This window comes from Pseudopodoces humilis, chromosome 13 (genome assembly GCF_049639895.1).
Source record: "Pseudopodoces humilis isolate 2021_Gansu_Grassland_sample_001 chromosome 13, ASM4963989v1, whole genome shotgun sequence".
Taxonomy (NCBI): Eukaryota; Metazoa; Chordata; class Aves; order Passeriformes; family Paridae; genus Pseudopodoces; species Pseudopodoces humilis.
Window position 1 is genome coordinate 15,852,827 of NC_142212.1, and position 24,479 is coordinate 15,877,305.

At 41.3% G+C, this 24,479-nt stretch overlaps 1 protein-coding gene across 2 annotated transcripts in view; it reads left to right on the forward strand.

The window, feature by feature from the left end:
- Positions 1 to 24,479, forward strand: part of TAFA1 (TAFA chemokine like family member 1) — a 215,010-nt gene that overhangs the window by 8,570 nt on the left and 181,961 nt on the right. For both annotated transcript variants that reach the window (XM_088061865.1, XM_005522006.3), the window contains one exon: positions 632 to 752. In XM_088061865.1, coding sequence (XP_087917991.1) covers positions 635 to 752 — 118 coding nt within the window. In that variant the 5' untranslated portion in view covers positions 632 to 634. The remainder of the gene's footprint in view (positions 1 to 631; positions 753 to 24,479) is intronic.

A 24,479-nucleotide genomic window follows, 5' to 3' on the forward strand; every position in this document is an offset into this window, starting at 1 on the left:
GATTAGAACATAATTCTGAGAAACAATTACTTTGTTTGGTAGACGGAAGCATGATTAATATTTAATGCTTGCAAAAGCAAAAAACCAAACAATGTACTGTTACTTTCTGGGTCAGTAATAGTCTTTTTAGTTTTGAGGATGGAGTATTTTGGCACTATGTCTTGGATATCTGAGGATGTTTTATGCCTTTCTGCAATGTGTTTAGAGCAGCTTTGATACTGTCTGGACATCATGTTGGTTTTTTCCAGCTGGTGTTGTGATTTTTTATAATTTGGTTTATATTTTTAACTCTCCTGTAAGTTGAGCTATGGATCAGTGCAAGAATATTTTCCAGCTTCTATTTATATTGTGGGGTTTTTTTAGTCCTCAGATTATTACAGTTTGATTTTTACCACTGAATTATTAAAGTTATCCAGGCTCCTGTGTTGATGTCTCTTTACCTCAGCTGTCCTTTTTGGGCATGACCTTTGTTGTACAAAAATTGCATCCTGCAGGGGGTAATAATAATCAAAAGACATTTAGCAAAAAGAGTGAAAAAGAATAATATTAAAAACACTGTTGTAATGGAAGCTGACTTATTGTGTGTGCTGTAAGACATCGGATAATAATGTGTGTCTAATATTTTGTTTAGAGAATGGCAGTGGTCTCTGCAATGTCCTGGGTCCTGTATTTGTGGATAAGTGCCTGTGCAATGCTGCTCTGTCAGGGGTCCCTCCATCACACTTTCCAGCAGCATCACCTGCACAGACCAGGTAGGACTGAGCTCAGCTCTGGGCTTGCAGGCTCTCTGCCTGTGCTCGTGTCTGTCTTGACAAATGATTGACTAATCAAAATTCTTTTTATCATTTAAGTTTTATGAGTTGCTTGCCTTTGTATTGCACAGCATCTGTTTTTTGGTGAGTCTAATGTGTGTTGTGCTTTGCCAATCCAATGTGGGGACAATCATCCTTTAATGTAATTTTCTAACAATTTCCCAGCCTAAGAATCCTGTTGTGGGTAATGGTTCAGTTTCTGAGTCCTTGTTTTTCTCTCCCCTCCTCCCCATATGGTGAAGTTTTGGAATTTCTGTAGAACTTCGACTCTGTGACAGAAAACACAGCTTTGTGGAACTTTGTACTTATCTGACCCAAACTGGGTTTGGGTTTGTTCCTTAAACCACTGGCACCAAACCTCCCTCGGTCATGGGTGTGTGCTGGAGGCCGGGTGTTTGCCTTAGAGGAGTTAAAGGAGACACATTTATTCTGAGGGTCTCAAGTTCACCTCTGAAAATTGATGGGGCTGCAAAAGTGTGGCCTGGAGGAGAATTTGGGACTGTGAATAGAGTGCAATGCCTGTAAAGGCAGAATCAATGCCACAGGTTAGCAGTGGAGAACACAGCTCACTTGGACTGCTGCATCTGCAGGGACAGCACAGCTGTGGTTTAATTGTGTTTTTATTAATAGAAATGTATCACATAACTCCTTTGACTGCTAATTGCACTTTGAAGAATGTGCTATGCTAAAAATTGAGGTGGTGGCATTTTCTAGCACAGTATTTTCATCTGCTTAAAATGGGCCAAGAATGTCACTTAACCAAATTTGAATCCAAAGAAAAGGTGGGAGAGGCTTTAAGAGTTGTAGAAATGAAAGATGGAAAGTGTTAACTCACAGTGATGAGTCATTTTACAACGTGGTAATTAATATTTTAATGGTTTTTTGAACAAATTACATCTCTTCAAACACAGATGGTCTTGACCGGTCTTTAGCAACTTTAAAACTCAAAGTTTCCCCAAGTACATTTCTTGCCCAGAAGTCACAGGTATTGGCATTGTCTTGGTTTGTTGTAATAAAACTTAAATAGAGGAATAGACCAAAATCCTTGGCCAGGTCTCAGTGCCAATGTTAGAGCATCAGATTAACCAGGGGTGTTACCTTTACCCCCTGGTACTGGATATTTGGGAGTGCTTGAAGTTTGAGGGGTGAGGGACTTATGTGGGACTTGCAGAGATTTATTATAATGCAGTTATTAGTAATGCTGCTGGTTATTTGAATGTGTCCCTAGTGAAGGAATGGGGAAAAAACAGCCCAGCTAAGCAGATATGTAAAAGGAAAATGTAATATCATTTTATGGAATCGGTTGAAACAAGTGACATTATGAGAAAAAATGAGGGCTGGGCAGAACCAGATCTCTGCAACATTTGCCTAAGCTTGAAAAATCACCTTTTTTATGAAGCAAGAACAGCAAGACACTGAATGCATACCAAATGTTGGGGAAATGTGAAAAATGACAAAATCTTCCACTCAGGGATGTGCTACAGATAGAGTGAAGGTTTTACAGCTGCCTCATCACCTACTTAGAAGCAGCCAAGCTTTCCCTCCTGCAAGCCTGGCTCAGGCAGCTTCTCTGCACCCTACATGAACAAGATTGATGGTGTTCTGATCCCAGGCAGCCAATTTCAGTCTCTCAAGAAATAATCCACTACATTGACAGATGAGTGGAATTTGACATGATGTTCACCTCGAATTCAGATTGTGCTGCACCTGGGAAGAACCAACCAGTGAGTGTCCTTTAGGGAAACTCTTAAATATTTTGGACAATTTCTGCTGTCACAACAGAAAATCAAGACAGTGGTTTTTTATAAGGCCGTGAATTTGCAGTCTGCCAACTAAATGTGAAAGGTTGTACATAAAAGGGATGGAAATATGTTAACTAGCAAATTGAGTGATTTTAATGTATTCAACTGCAGTCCCTGAGCACACCCTATTTTTCATATTTATATTATTAGGAATGCGTAGTTTACTTTTAGTTGGAAACTGTGTAAGTAAGATTAAAATGTTGAGCCAAATAAAAGTGAATAAAAAATGGATGCTGATGAGCCAAAGCATAATTTCAGTAATTTAATATTTGGTATATGAAATTTCAACTTACTGAATCATGACAAATAGAGTTGTAATCAATAGCATGCTCAGCATACCTTTTCCTTCAGTTTGTGATCTTCCATAGATAATGAGCTGCTCTAAAATAAGAGAATTTGAGCAGTTCATCTCCATCATGGGGCCACTTTGGTACAAGATAATTAAAAAGGCAGGTTCCACCCCATCTTGTGCTTCTCATGCTTGATGAATAGAAGAGTCTCACTGAGCACAGGAAGGTGCAGGTAAAAGATAAAATCCTCTTGGAGTGTATTTAGCATAATAAACTTGAACTGAACACAGTGGATTAGCACAGTGAATATATCCATCTGGACCGTGGAAGTTAATCCAGTTTTGAAACCCTGGAAATCAAGGGCAATATATTAAAAGGTTAGTTTATCATCAGAGATTTCTGAGCTTGATTTTTTTTTTTTTTTTTTTTTTTTGTTTCCTCCCTGAAACTTTCTTAAGCAAGTGTCTGAATGGGCTAAAATAGGTTTTTACACTCTGTGCAATCACAAAAGCTTAGAGCCACTTTCCAGTGCAGTATAATTCTTCATTTTTATAATTCAGTACTACTTTATTCAGTTAGATGACTTAGCAGAAGGTATGAACCTGGAAACAAATGTGATAAACTGCCCTACATGACAATATTTGTGATTGACTGTAGCTTTATTTTCTGTGAAATGTTGACAGGTAAGCACAGGTAGGAAGGCCATAGTAAATACTGCTTGCTTATAAGATGAATGATGCTGTATTATTTGTGCCTGTTCATTAATTCCTTCTTGTCTCATTAGTGGGAAGTTTGAGTGCTGCTTTTTAGTGCCCTTAAGTATTGGTGCCTGCTCCTTTTGGCTTGGATGGGTGAGGAGGAGGAGACCTGGGAGTAAACCTGCAGAACCCCATTGCAGTGTAATTCCCCTTGGGCAATACTCATGGCTTTCTGCAGGGTTTTTATGACTATATTTCATTTTCACAAAAATCATGTTAGGCAAAGGATGTGTGAAAGCATTCACAGGAAATAACTTTATGTGGAAACAAATCTCCATCTTCTTTGCAAGCTTGTCATTTCTGTGTGATTTAAGAAGAAACAGTGGTAATGGAAAGAATTCTACGCTGGTTGTTTTAGTCTTTAAGATACACACAGTTGTAGGGCTGTTGAATTGGCCTGAGGGGTTAGAGTGGACATGTGATTTGCAGAGTTATCTGAGTGCCTGTGATAGTTCATTGATCATCTGATTGACAGGATTGACCCTCCCAGCAGTAGGAAGCAGATGCTGGGATTGGTGACACAAGAAGAAATTAGCAAAGTACAAGATTCAAGTTTAAAAACCACAAAAAACAGCCATCACCCTTTCAATCAAGTAATTCTATACAAAATTTTGACTTTGTTCCATGACAAGGTATTAGATCTGTCAGCTAATCATAGGTGACAACACTGAACATGTGTTGGAAGGATATAGGATTCACCTGTAAGTTTATGCAAAAGGATTAGGTACACACCAAGTTAGTCTTGTGTGCAGTGTGAAGATGTAAGGCAGACACAAGCAGAAGAAAGTACCCTCTGTAGCACTGCTGACATTTGCAAATATGTTAATTAAAAATAGGCCTGTTCAGAGGAAGAAATCATGGACTGAATCAAGGCTGGAATTTTATGATGCTAAACACGAAGTACCTTTTATTGTGACAGTAGTTAATGATGTGCCTATTAAAAATCTTCTCAAGAAGTGATTCTCTGTACTACATATTATGAGATGGAAAAATCAGTCTCAAAGCAATTCTGCACCAACTAACAAGGAACATCAACCTAAGGATGCTCTGAGCATGTTTCTCAGTAGACAGCATTTTGCAGAAACTGTAGTCTGTGGCTGTGAGCAAAAAATGTCTTAGTTCTGATCTTGGCCTTCCCACTGATTTTTTTATAGCCTTGGGGTGAACTGCATATTTTCACATTTCAAAAGGTCTTCTGTTTTCATATGCCTCATATATGTGGCTATTCCGTTCAAAACAGACAGGGTTTTGAATCTAATTCCTCAGGAAAGTGTAAATAAAATGCCTCTCTACTTTGTAGAACAATTGAGATTTGGAAGGTGAGTTCAGCAGGATTTTTGCTCTTGGTGTTGACAGAAGCAAGTGTGGCACCAGGTAGTTAATATATAAAAAGTTTCTATGATTAGCAAGAATTGTGTTTCATTAATCACATGGTGTGAATGCAAACTGTTGCCTTCAGTATACAATGTTCAAATTGCCAGGCAGGAACACAGCCAGCCGTGGCCATGAAAGGTGACAGCTATTGTTTCTTGCTGTGTTAATTAAAAGGAGCAAATTTTTAAGTTCTAAGGTCTGATTCCATTTTCATTTATACCAGCAAATGCATAGGAAGCACCACAGTGTCCTGGTTTATTCACAATCAGAAAATCCTGCTCACAACGAGCCATTCCAGTCACTCACTGGAAAGATCTCCCTTGTGATACCTTTGTTATACACACCTGGCCTTCACAGGCTGCTCTTGAAAATGTGAAATTACCAACTGCTAAGTGAAGAAATCCAGGTTGTAAGTACCTACTGTGTTCCTGGTCACATACAAAATACATTTGGATGTATGTGGACACGTTTTTGTTTAGGAAGAGAACTGATGTGACAAAATCAACACTTAAGCATGAGGTAGGGTTTCTAGCAGCATGATGGCAATGAGCTGCCTGCTGTGCTTGTGTGATGCACTTGTTTACAGCAGCAGACTTGATCAGAAGTATTGCACCTTGTGATTTTGATTTTTTGATTTATTTTTTTCCTGAAAAAAATCAAACCTCTGAAACAAAACCAGCATGGCTCCAGGGCGTGCTTGCAGACAGGGTTTGCCTTGGGGGTTTTTGGGGTCTGTAAGCTGTTGCCTGAGGCACAGGGAGATAAAGGCGAAGGGATAGGTTGGCATTGCCAGGGATCTGGCCAGCCAGTGGCAGGAGGAGAAGGGCAGCTGAGATCCTCACAGCCTGGTGCAGGTGGAGGAGAGCTGTCACAGGCACACTGCTGAGCACGATGCCTTGTTGCTGGAGATCCAGGGAGATGGAGCAAGCTGCGGGGCAGTGGTGTTGCAGCTCGATGGACTGTGAAGAGCAGCCCAGGTGTGCAGAGGGGCCCTGAGCAGCCCACAGTGCCCAGGGAGGCTCTCAGGAGCTGCTGGAAGCACGGCTGCATTCCCTGGGAGGGTGACTTCCCTGGGAGAACGCTCCTGGGGTCACCCTCACTGCACCCCTTGTGCTGAGCAGCAGTGGCAAGGAGCTCACAGAGGGATGGTGGGATGCTGTCAGTACTCTGCACTGATGCTCTCTGCACTCTGCTTTAGTCCTCCAGCTCTGCCCTTCCTGCTGGCCACACTCCTGTCCCCATCCTGCGCCTCTGCAGCTCTCCCTCAGGCCTCTCTGCAGGCAGATGCTCGGTACAAAGCAAATCCCTCCTGTCATGGCAGGAGCTGCCCTGGGGAAACTGGGACCAGAGAGCTCCTCTTGCTGTTGTTGGCCCCAGCAACATCTCCTGCTCCCACGTCTGAGCCTCCCTCTCCAAGTGCAGCCTTGGGGCCCTGGTGACTCATGCAGGGACCTTTCAGAGCACACCACTATTTGTAGCTCGCTGTCGTGGTGTTAAAGACTGGGAGAATTCATTCTGTAGTGGTTAAGTCCCAAGGAAAATTTGGCACCTACAAATATAAACCCCAATGGCAAACTATACATCGCTCTGCACTGAAGTATTTCTGCTGATAACATCAGAAGCATGCCCTTAATGATTAGCCTGCTTTAGTCCAAGGTTCATTTATATTTTAAAAAGTAATATTCAAGTGCATTGCTTCATAAGATTGATGTGTTTTCCCCTTAAGTTTGATATTATTTTATCCTGTACTGTCTATAACTTCCTTTTGAATGTTTTTCTTTCCACTCTGTGAAACCAACCTTTGCTGTGAGCAAGATTATTTTTCCTGGTGGAACTCAGCATTTTTTCTCTGTTTTCATATGCCCTGTGCAGAACAGCTTTCTCCAGCTGAACTTATTCCTTTGCATGGGAGTGATGCTGGAGCTTTCTGTTCGTCGTGCCCTGGGTAGGGACCACGAGGACTGCAGCACAGTTGGAGTCTAAATTTATGAGACTCAGGCAGTGATGCACAATGGGGAATCGGGGGTGTAAATTAAGCTGAATGAAGTTACAAAGCCCAATGTTTCTGTGACTCATGTTTCTACGCTCTATTTAGATTGTTTTTTGACATCTCTCTTGCCTTCTGTATTTCTTTTGGAATAATGGTTTTCCTGTTTTCCTTCACAGTGGGTAAAGAAAACACTCCTGCCCTTCCTGAAAGGTCCCTCCAGTGACAGCAGGGTTCAGGATCACTGTTGCTATCATGATAATCAATAACTGTGTCCTACTATTCCACTGTAATCCTAATTTTGTGAAAACAGCTTGGATGGCAAGAATGGAAAATTTTACTGTTTTTTGGATGATGTGAAAACGATTCCTTGAGAATCAGCAAGTGGAGTGCATAAGCAATCTGTTGTCTGGGATGGGTGCCCTCAATGTGGTGCAGTGTCTTTGAGTTCCAAGTAACCCAGGGAATAACCTGCTCTCCATGTGCAGTCCCCACCCAGCCACACGTGCTGGGAGATTATTGGAGCTGGGCACAAGTATTTCTTCCATGAACAGTTAAGTTTTATTTCTATACCAAGTACCTTAACTCTTGCTAAATGAATAGGCAATTAAAAATCAGCTTAAATGGTGATCCTTGTCTCTTGATTATCAGGAGAGCTGTTGGTTCAGATTAAATAATGCTTTTAATCCATCCTCTTGCATGATCCAAAGATCCTACTGGATTAATTTAGTTTTTTGTAGTTAACAAATCTGAATCAAGAACCCTCATTTTGAACCTACCAAAAAAACAGGGAGCAAAATATGCTGTCAATTAAACTGTGTACAAGTGAAAGTTACATCTGTGGAGAACTTGATTAAAAACTCCTATGAATGTACATATCAGTTTGCTGGAAAGTGAGGAACCTGGGACTGTGATTTTTCTGTATTGTAAATAATGTCAGTAATCAAAGGCTCTGCAGATCAGCCTGGGTACAGACAAGAGCCTCAGGATCTAAACTGCACATCCTGATAAAACTTTATTTTTGCTGTCCTCATTAATGCTCTCCAAAACTGCTGCTAAATATTTCTGGCAAGCAAGGCTTCAGTGCAATTGTACTGTGTTGTTCAGGATTTATTAATTATAATCTTTTCTTGCAGAGTCTATTTATATTTGATCATGACATTAATTAGTTGCCAAAACAAACTAGAGTTAATGGTGTTTAATTAAGTGGTTGAGAGCAAGCAAGGACATTTTATTTGGAAAATTGGTTTCATTGATTTATATGTTTGTTTCTTAAAAGAACATGCAGAAACGAAGGGAACCTATTGGTTAGCACCTCTTTCCTACACCCTGTCCAGGAATCACAATCACACACTGGTGACTTTGACAGTGTTCAAGAGTATAAAAGTATCTGTAGTTCATATATTTGCCTATACAAACATATTAAAAAGTAAGTGTTCACATTCTGAATCATTCTGAACTTAAATGAAACCAAAAACCAGACAGAAATGAGATCAAATAACAGTGAAACTATCATTAAGGTCGTGTTCTGAACACTACATTTTGAAAAAAAACACATTTTAGACAAGACCTTAGCTTCATTTCTGGACTGGCTAAAGGTGCTGAGGATAAGTGAGGTATGGTAAAATACACTGAAATATGACTAGATAAGTATATTCATTAAAAATGATATTATTTTATTTCTATGATATAGTAATTCCTATGCTTTCTATCATGTGTTTAAAAATTGGCTAATTTTACAGTTCAGAAACCTTTGAACATCAGCTTATTTCATGTTTTAAAGCCAAAATTGGACCTGAGTAGGAAATTCTGAGGACTTAATATTTATGGGTTTTGTTTGTTTTTAAGAATCACTCTCCTAAGCTGAAACTTTTAAAAAGTGGTTCTTTGTGACTTCTTTATTCCTGCCTAGGTAATTTTTGGGGAGAAATAATTATCTGTGTAGGTATCAGCAGCTACCCAAAAGAAGCCATCATCCTGATAAAGGCATAAATCCTCTCTGGAAGCATAAATTCAGGTCAGCCTCTTTTCCAAGAGGAATCAAGACCAAGAAGGTCAAATTCAGTACATGAGGAGGGTCTTGTGTGTCCTTCTGGTACGAGTTCTTGTTTTGGTTTAGAGCAGCACTGAAATTAAAGTGGGTCTGGTGTTATCAGAAGTTGCCCTTTTTTTAATATGAGGATACATTTTTCATTAAACAGCAGAGATCTGGGGGAAAATCGTGCTTTAATCATAAGCTCTCACATCTAAGCTAACACAATTTACTGTGACTTTCATTAACACATTAAATTCCTCTTCTTGGTTCCTTGCATGGAGTGCTTTCAAATTTGGGTGGTCAGCCAGCCAGAAGTCACTGCTGTGTTAAACAGAAAACCCCAAGGGATGAGTTGATGCTCACAGAGGTTTTTGAGTTTGTAATTGTTTTCAGTGTGCTGGGGCAGGATCTGACGGAGAATGACTGTGTCTAAGCCAGCTCCCACCAATATCTCTTTGTGAGGCTTTAAAATGCAGCTTTTTTTTCCCCCTCTAGGTAATCAGAAACCGTGTTTCCTCAGCTGAAATCTCAGGGCTTTCTCCATTAAGCCAGCTGCCTGGGTGGTGTTTATTCTAACCTTGTTTTGAGTTTCTCCAACAAATAGATGACTCCTTTAGTTCTAATTTAGTTTCTCTTGCTATTTCTATTATCTCTTTCTAGTTGGCAAGCAAGGAAATCAGATGTGTATCAAAGAAACCATTTGTCATGGATTAGTGCATGCAAATGCCTTGATAACAGCAGTAGACAAAAGCTGTGTGTCTGAAGGCTGATTTAGGAAGAGAAAATTAACACGGCCAAAGCAGCACTGATAGCTGTCCCTAAATGATATTGTTCAATGCCTAAGAGCAGGGCAACCCTTCTGTGCCCTCCCTTGACATTTGTGTTCTACTGAAATCTTAATACATTAGGGAAATTCACAGTGAAGCCTGTGGAGTGAGGAAATGTCAGTGGCAGATCCTGTCTTTCCCAGGGATATGGACACATCAGGACCTTCCCCCTATCCATTGAATCCATCCCCAGCAGAGGTGGAGGATGGGGCTCACAGGTGGGCAAAAAGTAGAGAAAAAACATTAATGATCCTCCAACCTTGTGTATCCCAATTTTCCCCAGCACACTGGAAGCCAGGAGAGCTGCCAGGCAGGACACAGTGAATTCTGTTCAGGTTGAATGTATCCTCCTCAATGACTTCTTTGGAAATATTTTGCATTTCCTTCTTTTATGTTAATTGTTTAATGCTGATTCCTACTGTTGATAACACCACGCTGAACTGAATGAGTTGAGTGGTTATTAGATATTTATCTCATGCCTGTCATGGTTACTCCAGTTCCATGGTGAGCCTGGTTGGTCTCCTCTGAGTCCTAGGAGGAAAATTTGAGCTCTGGAGTTCCCCACCCAAAGGATGGTGGGAGGAAGAGCTGAAACTCAGCTGTAGGAAGGGGAATTTTGAGATGCCCCAACTGGGAGCAGGCTGTGGGCAGTGAGCATCCAGGGCACACTGTATTTCTAACCCTCCAAAACCACCCCTGGGGCATCACCAGACACAGAGGCTGTTATTTAGTGCAAGGTCCACAATGTAGGCAGATTACCAGCTGCTTTCTGTAGGGTTTTATCTTGTTTCAATCTTTTCCATCTCACTTTAGTTTTCCTCTCCCTTCCTCTAAATCAGTTTCCTTTATTTTCTCTAAATCTTCCTTTATGTAAGCTCCTATGGCTCTCACTTTTGGAAGAAGCTTTCTGAATTTCCTCCTCTTAATTAATGCACCTTCATGTGGTGTTTGAGCAACAAAATTCCATTTGATTTCTTCCCAGTTTGAACACCAGCTATATCTTAATAAACTAAATAGTTTCAAACAGTTCTATTTAAAAAGCATCAAAACAAAGCTATTTGTTAAAAAACTTGAAATGTTAGAATTTCCTACTTACTGGTAAGATAGATGAAGTGTTTTCTAAGAAAAACTGGGAAAAATATAAATCATAACCTCATCTACCTATAGGAAAAACTGTTTTTCTGTTTGATCAGAATCTTCCAGTGGGAAAGGTTTCATAGTGTTTTCTGGTGTTTACACACTCCACATGTGTTTTGATTGGCACCTTCTACAGGGAGTGTGGTATTGAGCAGTTCTTTGTACCAGTCAATCCTCTGAGGTTCAGGCTGTGCAAGTCCCCCTCTAAACCCTGCTCTTAGGTGAAATTATTTCTTACGTTTCTTTCTTGTATTTCAGTCTATCAAAGGAAAAGGTGTAATCTGCAGTGTCTAGAGGTGGAAACAAGCTACAAAATAGTATCAGATTTTTACTGAAGTCCTTCTGATGAGGATTGTGTCTTTAGTATGCTGCTGCCTAGATCTGAGGGGCTGTGCTCTTTAACAGGTGAGAAGAGATTATCCCTTAGTCCTGACAGAATCTATGAATCAAAATCTGGAGCAGAAATTCATGCAGAGTTTAAAATGCAAACCTGCTTTTAAATGTAACTATAGTAAAATAATTTTCTCTGTATCATGCATTATATAAATTAGTATATTAAATTTCACATATCTTACTCTGTGCTGTGTCCTGTCTGCTTTCCAAGTGCTTTAATGTCCAGATTTCATATAGTAGGAAAAGATATGAACAAAACTCAAACATGCCTTTGTCAGGAGGGATTATTCCATATTTTGATAACACATGTGTCCCAGAACCTTATTTGCTATAAAGGCAGCCCAGTTTTACAGGCACTCTAGCAACCACTGCCTGTTTGTGTCTTTCTCTTTATGAGCAGCCCTGGGACAGCCTGTGCAGCATCCAGCAGTGGAACAGGCCACCAGAGGAAACAGCTCTGCCCCAGGAGCACACTGCTGGGAGCTGGGATGGAAACAAGTGAGGTTTTGTTACTCTGGCAGCTCCCAGACACCGTCCTGCAGCTGGTACCCAGAGCTCTGTCCTTGGCACGGCTTGGCAAGTGCTGCTCTGGGCTGGGTGCTGGCTCAGGGAGCCTCTCAGCTCCCTCTTTCCACGGCATCAAGTGCTTTGCTGTAAGCCAGCTTCACGCTGGCTTAAGCTTCCATGGTGGTTCATCTGTAATGGCTCAGACTGCGGTTACAGTGCCCCAGCTGAGAGCCCTCCTGCTGCTGGAGCTCAATGGACAAACAAGTTGTGCTGTGTCAGGGAATGTTTCCCTGTCCAGGAATGTTCGCTGTCTGGGGAATGTCCAGGCTGAGCTGCAGACAGGCAGTGCCAGCTCTGCTTCAAGTGTGGAGCTTCCCACCCTCTACTCAACTGTTTCCTTAGAGAGCTGAGAATACTGGGCTTGTCTTAGGACAGAAAGGCTTCCTCTTTAATCATGTTTCTCACTTGAAACCTCCACTTGGCACCTGAGTTTAGTGCCGTGCTTCCAGCCTTTCCCAGGCAGTCTCAAATGGATTCTGTATAACCTGGTGTATTTTTTTGAAATATGTCTGACTTGCAAATATTACCTGCCCACTGTTACTCAATAGTCAATTCTTGCAGGCCAGCTCCAGCAACATGGAAACTTGTGTCAAGATATGTGGATGCTAGCTTTGGAGCAGGCTGCAGGGAGCCTGCAGAAACTGCAGGCCCCATAGCTTTCTCAAGTCCAGCCTGAGAAAGTAGCCTGGGAAGTTTTAAGGAAGAATCAAAACAATTCTTAGAGACAGAAAACAGCCGTGCCAGGTGTTGTTTTCCTGCTCTTGTTTTCTTTGCAAGAGAAAGTCAGAGGGTGTTGTTCACCACTGACCAATGATGGTGATGTAGCAGTTTACTAACCAATAAGTTTCCTGTCTGTACTTTCCACGAACCAGTCTATAAAACAAGGCTGAAACAATAAACTAAGGAATTCTCCTGTTCTGACTCCATGAGAGTCTGTGTCGTTCTCTTCTCAGCCATTCCTTAATAGAGCGACAAAGATAAATGTCATCTTATGAAGAGGAAAAAAAATTCAGATTATTTATTTTGCTATAAATGGATAAAAAACAACCCTTAATCTCTTGATTGATTCTAAAAACACAGATTGCTCTGGGGAAAGCCCTAGAAGATGTGTTCCAAAAGAGGACTGTGCTCTGGGAATCCTGGGTGGAAAATAACCTGTGAGTGTTGTCTTGTTTGGCCCAGCCAAGGGTGTGGGCACACACACACTTGCTAGGGCCAGGGTGCTGTTAAGGTCCTGCATCTCCTTCCCCACTGTGGTCATTTTTGGGCTGTGGCTGTTGAGGTTGACTGCAAAACTTTTGCTTCTCACTTGTTGGAACCTAGAAAACCTCCAGGCTGGAGAAAGCCTCTTCTTCATGATTTATCTCTGTTTTGGCAACATGAAAGCTCAGAGGTTCTATAGATATTTATCAGCATTTTTGTTCCATGTCAGGGCTTTTGGTTCTTTTTGCTGTCATAGAATGAATTGGGTGTCCCACTTCAGAGTGGAATCACCTGTCATCCCTGCAAGGGATCCTTTTCCAGAGGATCCTTCTCCTCTCATGCAATGAAAAGGTGACTGAGCACCAGCTGCTGCCCTCAGCCTGGCTTGCAGGAGGCTCTCATTAGGCCTTCAGTATCAAACTAAGACTTGATTCCCTCTCTTCTGATGAATTAATGTGAAAAATGCTCATTGAGTCTCTTGTGGTGATAAGCTTTCACGTGCTTGAGTAATTGTAGTAAATTTTCTGTTGTGACAATTGTTTATTTTTTAGTTTGAGGGAATACAGGGTAATAGTCTACATTTTGAAAAGCAGCATTGCTTTTGTTGTGTGACTAAAACAGTGTAAATAATTGATTTTTTTTTTTTTTGATATGACAGCCAAAGCACAATATCAAGTGTTGGTTTGGTGCAGTATTTACATTTTGAAATTAGTTTAGAACCACTCGATTGTTTTTCTGACTAAGTGAAAAAGAAAAAAGAGAAAACAAAACCTGAAACAATTTGAAAAATTTCTAGACACAGAAAGAAGAGTGAGGAAATGGCCAGATAAATAAAGAAGACTAGGGATGGTACTGCTTCTTTCCTTAAATAGATTTAATTCAGAGTATCTCTGATCAGAAATTGTGTTCTGCTTTAGGGGCTGGCTCTTCATCTTTCTCCCTGAAGTAGATGTATGGTGTTAAAATATGGCTGGAAGGGAGAGTGCCTTCCAATAGCTCCTCAATTTTACATCTTGAATAAATAAATAAGAGAGCAGAGATGAGACATTGGGATTTTTCTGTCTCACAGCAGAAACCCCCAGTCCATAGCTCTGAGTCTCCATGGGTAAGGCAGGGTTCTGTGGAAGGCTGGAAGGGCTTTGAGCCCCTAACCCTGCCAGAAAGGGAGAGATGGACAAGACAGGTTTAAAATCTCTGCCACTGATACTGAGTACATGGTTCTGCTCTGAGCTGGTGGGTGCAGTTGCTGGTCATTCTGAACTTAATATATGTGAAAAGGAGGTTTTATCTAACAAAGGATGCTTATCACAAAAGCAGCTTGTTCCAAAGTTGACCCTATGGACAGGGAACACTTGGGCAGATTTTTTTCTTTGAGAAGTGGAATCCCTGTCCCCTAACTCTCACAGCAGTGTGAAAGACAAAGGCTTTCTGCTATTCTGCTGTGCTTAAACCCTAGGCTTGACCTTTAGCTTCTCTCCGAGTTTTGGGTGAGGCCAAAGCTGCACCAGCCCTGCCCATGGCCTCTGCTCAGCCCTTCAGGAAGAAGCAGGAGCCCAGAGGGAGGGAAGGCAAAGCTTTGACAAAGCCCTGATTGTCTGCAGTGCTGTTGTGTTTTGCCGACTTCAGTCATCTCAAGGCCTCTGTTAATTTAATGAGCACATTTCACTCATCAGTGTGACAGTTATCCATGTCAGACACCAATATTCCTCCTTTAACACATCTGCAGCAGTTATTCTGCTGTCCTTGAGGAAATATTGCTTTGAGAGATGCTTTTAGGGTTTTGTTTTTTGTTGTTTTGGGTTTTTTTTTAACAAAGCCTTAGTATTAGAAATGTGTTTCTTTATTTCAGTAATAACACCTGCTTTTGTCATTTTTATGTAAATTCAGCCTTGCACAGCACCTCTGTTCTCCTCTTCCAGAGAAAGCAGCATCACCTCTCAGCAGTGGAGCTCTGTGTGACCTAATAGCAGTCACTGAAACCAGCTGCTGTGAAAACTGTACCTAATTGTGCCTTTTTCATTGCAGGGAGGGTGGAGGGGATTGTGGTGGTGTTCCTTTGTGGACATACTTGTTTTAAAGTAGTAGGACTGGCAGTAAATGAGTCGGGGGTCAGGTCCTGGGTGCCAGGAATATATATTTAGGGAAATATAGTCTTGTAGAAAAAAACAAAAACTCACATACTTCTGGTAGGAACATACCACTTTCAGCAGGATCCAAATTTGAGTAAATTTGAAAGAGAGATTGAGATCTGATGTATTGGGTTTGGCCAGGTTTGGTGGCAGGAAGGGGACAACAGGAGTGGCTTCCCCCATGTCTGACAGAGCCAGTGCCAGGATGGCTCTGCTGGCCGAGGCCAAGCCCATCAGAGAAGGAGGCATCAACAAAAACATGGTGGTTTGGGAAGGAGGGAGGGAATTTGGGACTGAAACAACCTGGGAAGAGGGGAGGTATGGGAGGGAAGGTGCTTCTGAGACTCATTTTTGTTTCTCATCATTCTGCTGTGGTTTGGTAATAGATTAAAAGTGATTTCCCCAAGTGAAGTCTCCTTTGCCTCTGACAGTAGCTGGGGAGTGGCCTCTCCCTGCCCTGCCTTGCATTTTCTCTCCCCTGTCCAGCTGAGGAGAGAAGGGAAAGAAGAGCTTTGGTGGGTACCTGGCACCAGCTAGGTTCTCCCCACCACACCAAGGGTTTGGGTTGTTTGTTTTTTTTAGCAGCCCAAAGCACAAACCTCTTTCCAAAGCCTTGTGATGCCTGTTGAAGTCCCAGCCCAGTTTTGTGACATCTTTTTGTGCTGGTTCCCAGCTCAGTGGATGATCTCTCGCTGTGAAATCTTAGAGCCCCAACTTTCCGCCAGCAGAAAAAGAATAAGGTGTAAAACACTTAGGATTTTGATGGCCCTTCATGTGGAATAGAAAATGTAGATTCATGTAATAGCTGACAAAGAGCTGATTATTTTTGTATCTTAAAAAACAACCAAGAATGTCCAAGAATCTTTTTTTACCATTATAGATGACATTTCTTGTGTTTTCACATAGTTCTTTTTTGAATCATGACAAAGTGAGATTAAACAACAAACAGGCCCAGAGATCTGTCATTTTCTTTCCAATGATTTGCATAGGATGGTGCTCATAAATTATAGAGACAGTCACTGGATAGCGTGAATGCACAAGCACTTTGTGATACAATTTTGAGAAACATCCTGTGTATTATAACTGCACAAGATAATGATGCTGTTCTATAAAAAAAAGCTGCTAAACATTTCCAGGACACTAAACCTTGAAGCAAAAGTGCTAGTTTTTCTTTTTTAACATAAAATTGAGAAGTTTTATGCTGGATTATATAACACTCTGCCTACCTCTCATTTATTTAAACATGAAAATTACAAAAATCCTCAGTGTTTTTGACACCCTCCTTTGTCTGTAAATCCTCCTTCTGTAAATGGGAAGCTTGGGAAAGATGTTATAAGACAAGGAGACTTAATTCTGTTCTGCAGCAAAGACTCCTTATTTATGGCTGCTTTTATTTTGTGTATTTCCCTTCTTTTCTTCTTGAGGAGGATAGAGGAAAGGGGGCAAAGCAGCATCTCCCAAAGTGAAAAAGTGTGGATATTCACATGGCCAGGCTTGTCTAACTTTTTGTTCTCTGTGGCACAGGAATATTCACTGCTGGCTCCTGTATGTTACCTCATCTTGTAGTGCAGAGACCCATTTTTAATGTGCAGAGCTGGAATCTTCACATAATTGTCCTTTGCTCTTCTCTAATTTCTTGTCCTCTCAGTATAATCCAGAGAAGGATGTTCACAGCAGGGTTCTAGACTCTCTCATGGCTAACTCAGTGCTAAAAGTTTCCCTTTGACTGAACAGGTCTTGCCCTCTGTTATTCAAACACTCACAAGGGTTTGGGGTCTGGCTGCATTCCTGCTGGTCCTGATGAAGATTGAAATGTTTTCAGTCCTGCTGTTGCTGAGAGCATCTTTCCTTGCTGTCCAAGGGCCAGTCTGGAACAGGATGTATCCTCTGGGAACACAGCTTGTCCTGGACCAAAACGGCAGGACCAGCAGAAAATCCCTGTGCTGCACTGGGAAATGGATGCTGCCTTGCTCAGTGCCCCACTCCTGAGAGAATTTCTGCTGCCCTGGGTTTCTCTCTGCAGCTGCAGGGACAGGGGGTGTCAGAGCTGCCCTGGCAGCGCTGCAGGAGCTCAGCACACGCTGATTTTCCATGTTCCTTTTCCCTGTGCCCCCAGGGCAATCTGGCTTTGTCTTTCCTGGGGTGCAGCTCTGAGGGCTGGCAGTGGAGCTGTGCCCCCACAAGGCAAAGCCCGAGCTGGCCTGGGGGTTGAAAAGGTGCCACTGCAGGCACAGGGCTTCTGCCATTCTTTAAGTAAAACCACTCACTCAAATTCCCTGACTTTTCATTACTTGTTTTGTTATCTCTCTACCCCCACCCCAATAAAGAAGATATACTTCTAAAATTTTTATTTTACATTCTGTGTTCTGGTGGCCACAGCTGGGCAGACCTCAGTGCTCACAAGGATAGGTCTTCTAAATGAAGTACTTAAAATAATAAAGGATAAATGTATGAAACCTGAAACCAGTATCAACTACCCTGCCTTTGTTCTTCTCTAGAAATATTTTTCTTATTACATTTTGAATTATGATTCCTGTAACAAATTCTAAAGCATATCTATTGACTCAAGTGCAGAGAATGCTCAAAGTGTCATTAAGTCTGCCATGACTCTTTCTGTCAATATTTCATATTTGAGTAAGTTCAACTTATGCTGTAAGCAAAGCCACGGCAAACTGGGGGAAGGTAATGCTCATATGTCGCTAGCACAGCTTTGCATCCATAGCTTTACTGCAATCCAGCTCACTTCTTGCTTTGCATTCCCCACATTCATATGGATTTCTTCCATGGGGGTTTCAAGCACTACACCCTCCTGTATGTGTGGCAGGATTCAGAAGCTGCAAATCCATTAAATCAATCTGGTGGGTGATCTTCCAGTAAATAACACCTGAGTTTATGGTTTGTTCAGCTTTGTGATGGATCATAATTTGAATTTAGAGCTGTTTGCCAGCCTGCTGGGCAGAGGGGTAAATCTGCTCCCCTTGGGAGCCTCCAGCCTGGCAGCACCTCACCTGTGTGTGATGCTGAGAGCCTGGAAGGGAGAGGATGATCCAGCGATTCCTTGCTCCTGGTAGCTGTGACTGGGGATTTAAGGAAGTAGCAGGCTTTCTTTACTTGCCAAACATTTTGCTTCCATCACACTTCTGGCAGTGATAAGTGTAGTAATTATAATTTTTATCATGTAATAGTCTGTAGTCCTAAAATAACAAATTGTGAGCACATCTGTAGGCTAGGTTTAACTTTTAGTGCTTTTCTGTATATAGATATATATTATTTCTTTATTTTTAATATTAAATCATTATAGTTGAAAAGTTAAATATCTGGATTTTATTAATTTTTCCCCTTCCACCAGAATCATGCCAGCAACACAGCATCTTGTCCAGCTGTCAGAATATGAAGATATTTTCTCCTTATAAGTCTCTTACACAATATGAAGGAGGGGGATATAAAGATTCCAGCTGTAGATATAAAGATTCCAGCTGTATGCTTTCCCATAATTTATATTTCTTAATTTTTCAAGGAGGGAAACTTCCCCATCTGTGAGGAGAAAAAGAGAGGTAGACTATGAAACATAGTTCTTAATGGCAGCAATGAAAATGTTCTGTGATTTGGGATGTAAGAGCAAGTCTGCTGGGAAATGGATTAGTAGGCCAGGAGAGGCTATTGTGATCAAAGTGCATAGTAAATTAATTTACCTCACACTCCAGCAATTTATCACATAGATATCACCTCTACATGTGTAAAGATATATGAGTATGGATGTGATATTGCTCTAGTGCTTATATCTTATTCCTGAACCTAAATAATTTAACACTCCTGCTTTAACCTTATTAAAATATTAAAGCCCTGCCATTCCTTAGATTTGGTTTTGTTACAACTGTTACCTTACATTTTTGTGTCATTATGACACCCCTTGGTAACTGCAGCCCAGACAGGTCTTTGGCTGAATAGAAAGCAAAGCTGTTCGGGGCTGGTAAATGCAAAGAAATTTCATGAGGAACAAGGATAAGCTTTGTAAAGTAGGAGGAATGACAGATTCACTGACATCAGGAGCCTTTTTCAAAAGAACTTTTTCATTTGCTCCCGCTTGCAACTTTTGGCTTGTAGTCATTTCCCATCTCTAGAGCAGCTCTGAGTGCTTTTTCAAGTTGCACTAGTTATGCTGCACAATTAGACTTGGCTGGTAAACAGTTCATTAAAAATATCTACTTCAAAGCAAGATGAAAGGCAGCTTTCAGAGGTTTTGTTGGAGAATGGAGCAAAGTAAAGATCCACCTATTGTTGAAGGGCCTCGAGGTCAGGGAGTGGAGGTGGTGCAGTGAAGTTGGGCATGGGGAATTCGCAGTTGTGCCCTGGCCTGAATTAAGGAGGGGAAGAGTTTTTCTCTGCTGCTCTTGGGCAGTGCCCTGATGAGGGGTTCTGCTGTCTCTGTGCCTTTGATCAAAACCTTGTTCCCATCTCTTTCCCATCACAATCCCAGGTGGCTCCTCTTCAGAAGGTTGGGATGTGTGCTACCAGGTTACAAAATCATTCCCTCAGGAAAGTCCTGATTACCTCTGTGCCTCTGCTCAATTCAGTGAGGGTGAGCTGGTCCCTGCTGCTCTTGGAGCTGGCACAGGGAGGATCTTCCCCTCTCCTGCCATTCCACAACCTCTTCCCAATGATTCCTTGGCTCCTGTCTGCAGAGCCACCAGTTTCTCAGAACCTCTTTATTGCCTGAGTTCCTCTAATTAATTACTTATCTCTAGGTCTTTTAAAAATCTGTTAATTGCTGTATTGTAACTGTCTGTTTCCCCTAAAGTCTGAAACCATTTTGTGCACCTCTTATCTAAGTGTGCAATCAGCTAAATTAATGCTAATTACAGTTTCCGAGGCTCTCTTGAATTCATTTTCTGAAGGGAGAAAAGTTTTCTTGATGTTTATTTACAAGTAGAGGTCATGAATATCCCTGTATTAATCTTTTTTGATTACTAACACCTGATAACTCAGATTGCTTCTTCCTAAAGTATTTTTGGTTCAATTAATTTGCTTTTACTGCAGGATCTAACACACATTCGGCTGTAGTAAATCACCTGCTAATGAAAGCACATCTTCTTAAATCAGTTCAGACTTGCCTTGTTAGACTTCTGTTTGAGGAAAAAAAAAGTACTTAAAATACTTACAGAAAATGAAAATAAAAAGTAGTTACTCAGATAATTAATTTTAATTGAAATTTTTCAAGTGAAATTTTTTAAGTGAAATTTTTTTAGTGGGTTTGACCATCATCTCCATTTTTCTCTGTAGTTTTTTAGCATACAATTATTAGTGTTTCTTGTAGATTTTCTTTATTTGAGTCTCAGAACCTGTGCTATCAGTATGAAAATATGACCCAAGGAAACCATGAAGTGTTTTCAGAAGCTCATGGTGAAAGATGAGCTGGTGCAAATATTGTAACTCAGACACCAAAACTGCCAAGAAAAAGGGGATGGAAGAAGTTGTTTGTCTTGTATAGGAGAAAATCTCTCCGAAACAAGCAATTGGCTCTCAGTTGAGCTTTCATCCTCCTTTTACTCCATCAGCACAATGTAAGCACCACGTAAGACCACATCATTTTGTTAAATGGCATTTTGCCAGCACTGCCCAAAAGACTCTGGGGGGTAGAAAACTGTTCCAGGGTTCTATAGAAAAGCAGCTTTAGACCAAATAAAATTCACTGTTGGCTCATGTGAGGGATTTCAGATGAGTCAAGTGACCCATCAGATGAAGGCTTAATTAGGGCACTTCATCCTAACCAGGGCAAAACGAATCTCTTCCACTGAGGTAGAAAATTGGTCATGGCAGCTTTTGTTCAGCTTCTCAAGAGGGAGTGTGGTGTGTGACTGGGTCTGCAGGTGGCAAAGAGGTGTTTGGATGGTCAAAAGTGAAGAAGGATGCAGTGATCTTAAATAAAGAGGCCTGAATACCTTAAATAATTAATAAATTATCTTAAATAATTTCACCCTGCCTGTAACTTGAGTATCATCTTCAGCTTGTGTCATCCTGGCTGTGTCTGAATCATGCTGCACGAGCCATCTGAGATGCAGCTGTTGAAGTTTATAATCGCAGCCAGAAGTTCTTGTTTCATGCTCTGATTATTTCCACCTTCTTTTGTTCTTCATAAGTTTTGTTACACTCTGCTGGTGTCTGTCCTTATTGCCTGTACCTTGTCTTCCCTCTTTCCTGGTATCCCTTTTGCTATTGCATCAGTTGTCAACTGTTTTGATTTTTTAATAGTATTTGTTTTGTCTGTTCCCAGCAGATTTATTTCCTGTTTGTTGTGTTGCACTTGCTTTCCCATGCACCTTGCACTGGGCAGGTTTTCATGTTGCTGATTCCCTCAGTACTTTCTGTACCCTTGCCAAGCACCAAGCCCCTTTGGCATCAGCTGCTGTTGAGATCGGGGATTAGGTGTAGCAATTGGTCTGATATTCTCTAATAACTTATCTGCTACTGCAGAAAGATTATCTAAAGAAAGTCTATCTTCAAAGCCTGTACTTAGTATAACAGATAAATTATTCTTAAACTCAGGTGACTTTTTCTGATCTCCAAAGACATCTCCTGGGACAGAGGGGTTTAGGTACCCATCTGCAGGTTTGTGCTTTCTGTGGATTTCAGTCATGAGTTTTCAGGCATTTAGTTTAAAAATTGTGCCAGGGTTTCATTTCACTGGATCTTAATTCTCTGAATATCCCCTACTCATAAAATTATTTTAGGCATGTCCACAAGTGCAAGGGAGCTCAGAGATGTCCTTGTTGGAGCCTGCAGCAGCTCCAGAGCCAGCACAGGTGCATCAGGACACACTCACTGTGTTAATTTGGTACCCTGCTTCCCAGGCTGGGTACTTTGTGGTGCTTCAGTATCACATGTGTTGATTGCAAATCTGCTTTCTGCACTCAGGTGTTCAGAATAGCCTATTTTTAAGCTATTATATCATCCTAGGGGCTCATAAGACTAAAATTCAGTATTTTAAGCATTATCTTAATTGCACACATTTGTGTTCATGCTGTGTTTCTCAGATTTTGTTAATGGACTAAATTATCAGCAAAAATTGTTAGAAGGTGTAGCTAAAATTTGATATTGATTGACTCACTTTTGCCTGTGGGTATGCAGAATATGGAGTGCCCTGGTTTATTAATCTGAACCAAATTTTACTCTCTGAAAGAAGGAAGATGTTATTAAAGTGAAATATATGTGTACAGCCAGGCTATTGCCCTACAAACTGTGGTGATAAACCTGAGGCTTTGATACTCCTGAAAATATCCCCTACAGAGAAGGACATGCATTTGTTTATAATAATTCAGGGATTTAGAACAGGATTTCTGCTGGTGTTTGTAGCCCATGTCCTGGCAGCATTCAGCAAACTCTTAATTAGCCTCTAAACCCAACTTTAGGGCCTCAAGGGTGACCTTCAGTACAGGGGAGCAATGAGACATTTTTAATTTGCTAATTACTGAGTGGGGTTAATATCCATTAGCATGGTGGCATCAATTCCACAAAAACTATTCTTGCTCCTCTTGGGTTCCTTGGACTCCTTTGTGTGTATTGATTGCATCTCTGCCCTGAAAAATGTATAGGCAGTGTGAAATAAAGCTATTTTAGCCTGAGGGGCTGTGAGATCAACACCATCACTGTGTACAGGGTGATTCAAATGTGGTATTCCAAACAGAGGGCAAGGTAGTGTACTCATCTCCACTGAAATAATTATTTAACTGTGCTCTGTTTTTAAGGAAATAAATGTGAAATAGGGATTTTCCTCAGAGCTGAAGGGCTTAAATTGCTCCAGTGAATAGCACACGTTATGCCATCAGTTAAGAGCAGCAGCTGAGGTCACTGGGCTTTTGCAGCCTGGAGAAGACGACAATTGAGGGGACACCTCAAAGCTGTCTAAAACTTCCTCACAAGATAAAAAGTGGAGGGTCAGGCACTGTACTCTGCTCTCTGTGACCAGGGACAGGACCCAGGGGATGGCTGGGATCTGTGCCAGGGGAGCTTTAGGTTGGAGATCAGGGAAAGGTTCTTCCCCCAGAGGGTGCTGGGCACTGCCCAGGCTCCCCAGGGAATGGGCACAGCCCCAGGGCTGCCAGAGCTCCAGGAGAGCTTGGACACCGCTCAGGCACAGGGTGGGACTGTTGGGCTGTCCTGGGCAGGGCCAGGAGTTTTCTGTCTCCACTTGAGCAGCTCAGCTGCTGGTTTGTACACAGAGTGTGCTCACAGGCTGTTCCTTCTCGCTGCTCACAGCCCAGGTGACAGAGCCAGCAGCTCTGGGGCTCAGACCCTGCTGCTGCCATGGCTCTGGGACCTGCTGCTGTACTCAGAGGCCACACCATGAGTTATTTCCTCTTCAGCTCCAGGATACAGGGTCCTGCTTCCCCTCTAGTTTTCTAACACAGCTCAAGCTTGTGTAGTGACCTGGAACCAAGTAATTGCTGTGCATTAAAGTACATATACTCACTGGTGTAAAATGCCAGTAATTGTGCCATACAGCAATTATACCAATCCAAAAATTGCTAATCTGAATCAATTTGACATGTGATGTCTTTAATGCTTTTCACCAGTTTTGCATTATGAAGAATGGTAAATAAGTGTTTGGTCTTTCCATGTCATCTGATAATGTTTGTGCTTTCCTGTGTCCCTCCCTATTATTTGTCCCTGCTGGAAATTTAGTGTTTAGATTGGTTAAATGCCCTTAAGTCCCCTTTCTACTTTTGCTGGTCTCTCTCTTTTTCCCACTTTGTCTTTTTTAGGGTGAGTATCTTACATCATACTAAAAAAGAGCAAAACTTAAATATATTCCTTCTGTACTATTTTTTTCAAAACTATTATGTTTCTAGCTCCCAAGGTGTCAGATGTTATGACTGAACTGTCATTTTTTTTTTTTCCAACCTGATATTGTTTACTTTAGAAATTGCTTGGAGAAGGTAGAGCTGACATATGACTTCAAGTGGAATTGCATCTGTTTTGTTAACTTTTATATCATTTAATGATTTTTCTCCTTTAAAAAGAAAAAATCAAACCACAAAAACAACTCAAAAAAATCAATTGAAATGCAGTTCAACAAATGAAAATAACAGTTAATGTTGGCCTTCAAAGTGAAGCAGGGGGAGTTAATGCTGGTATTCCCTCCAGAGCCTAGTGCTATTTTTTTTCCCT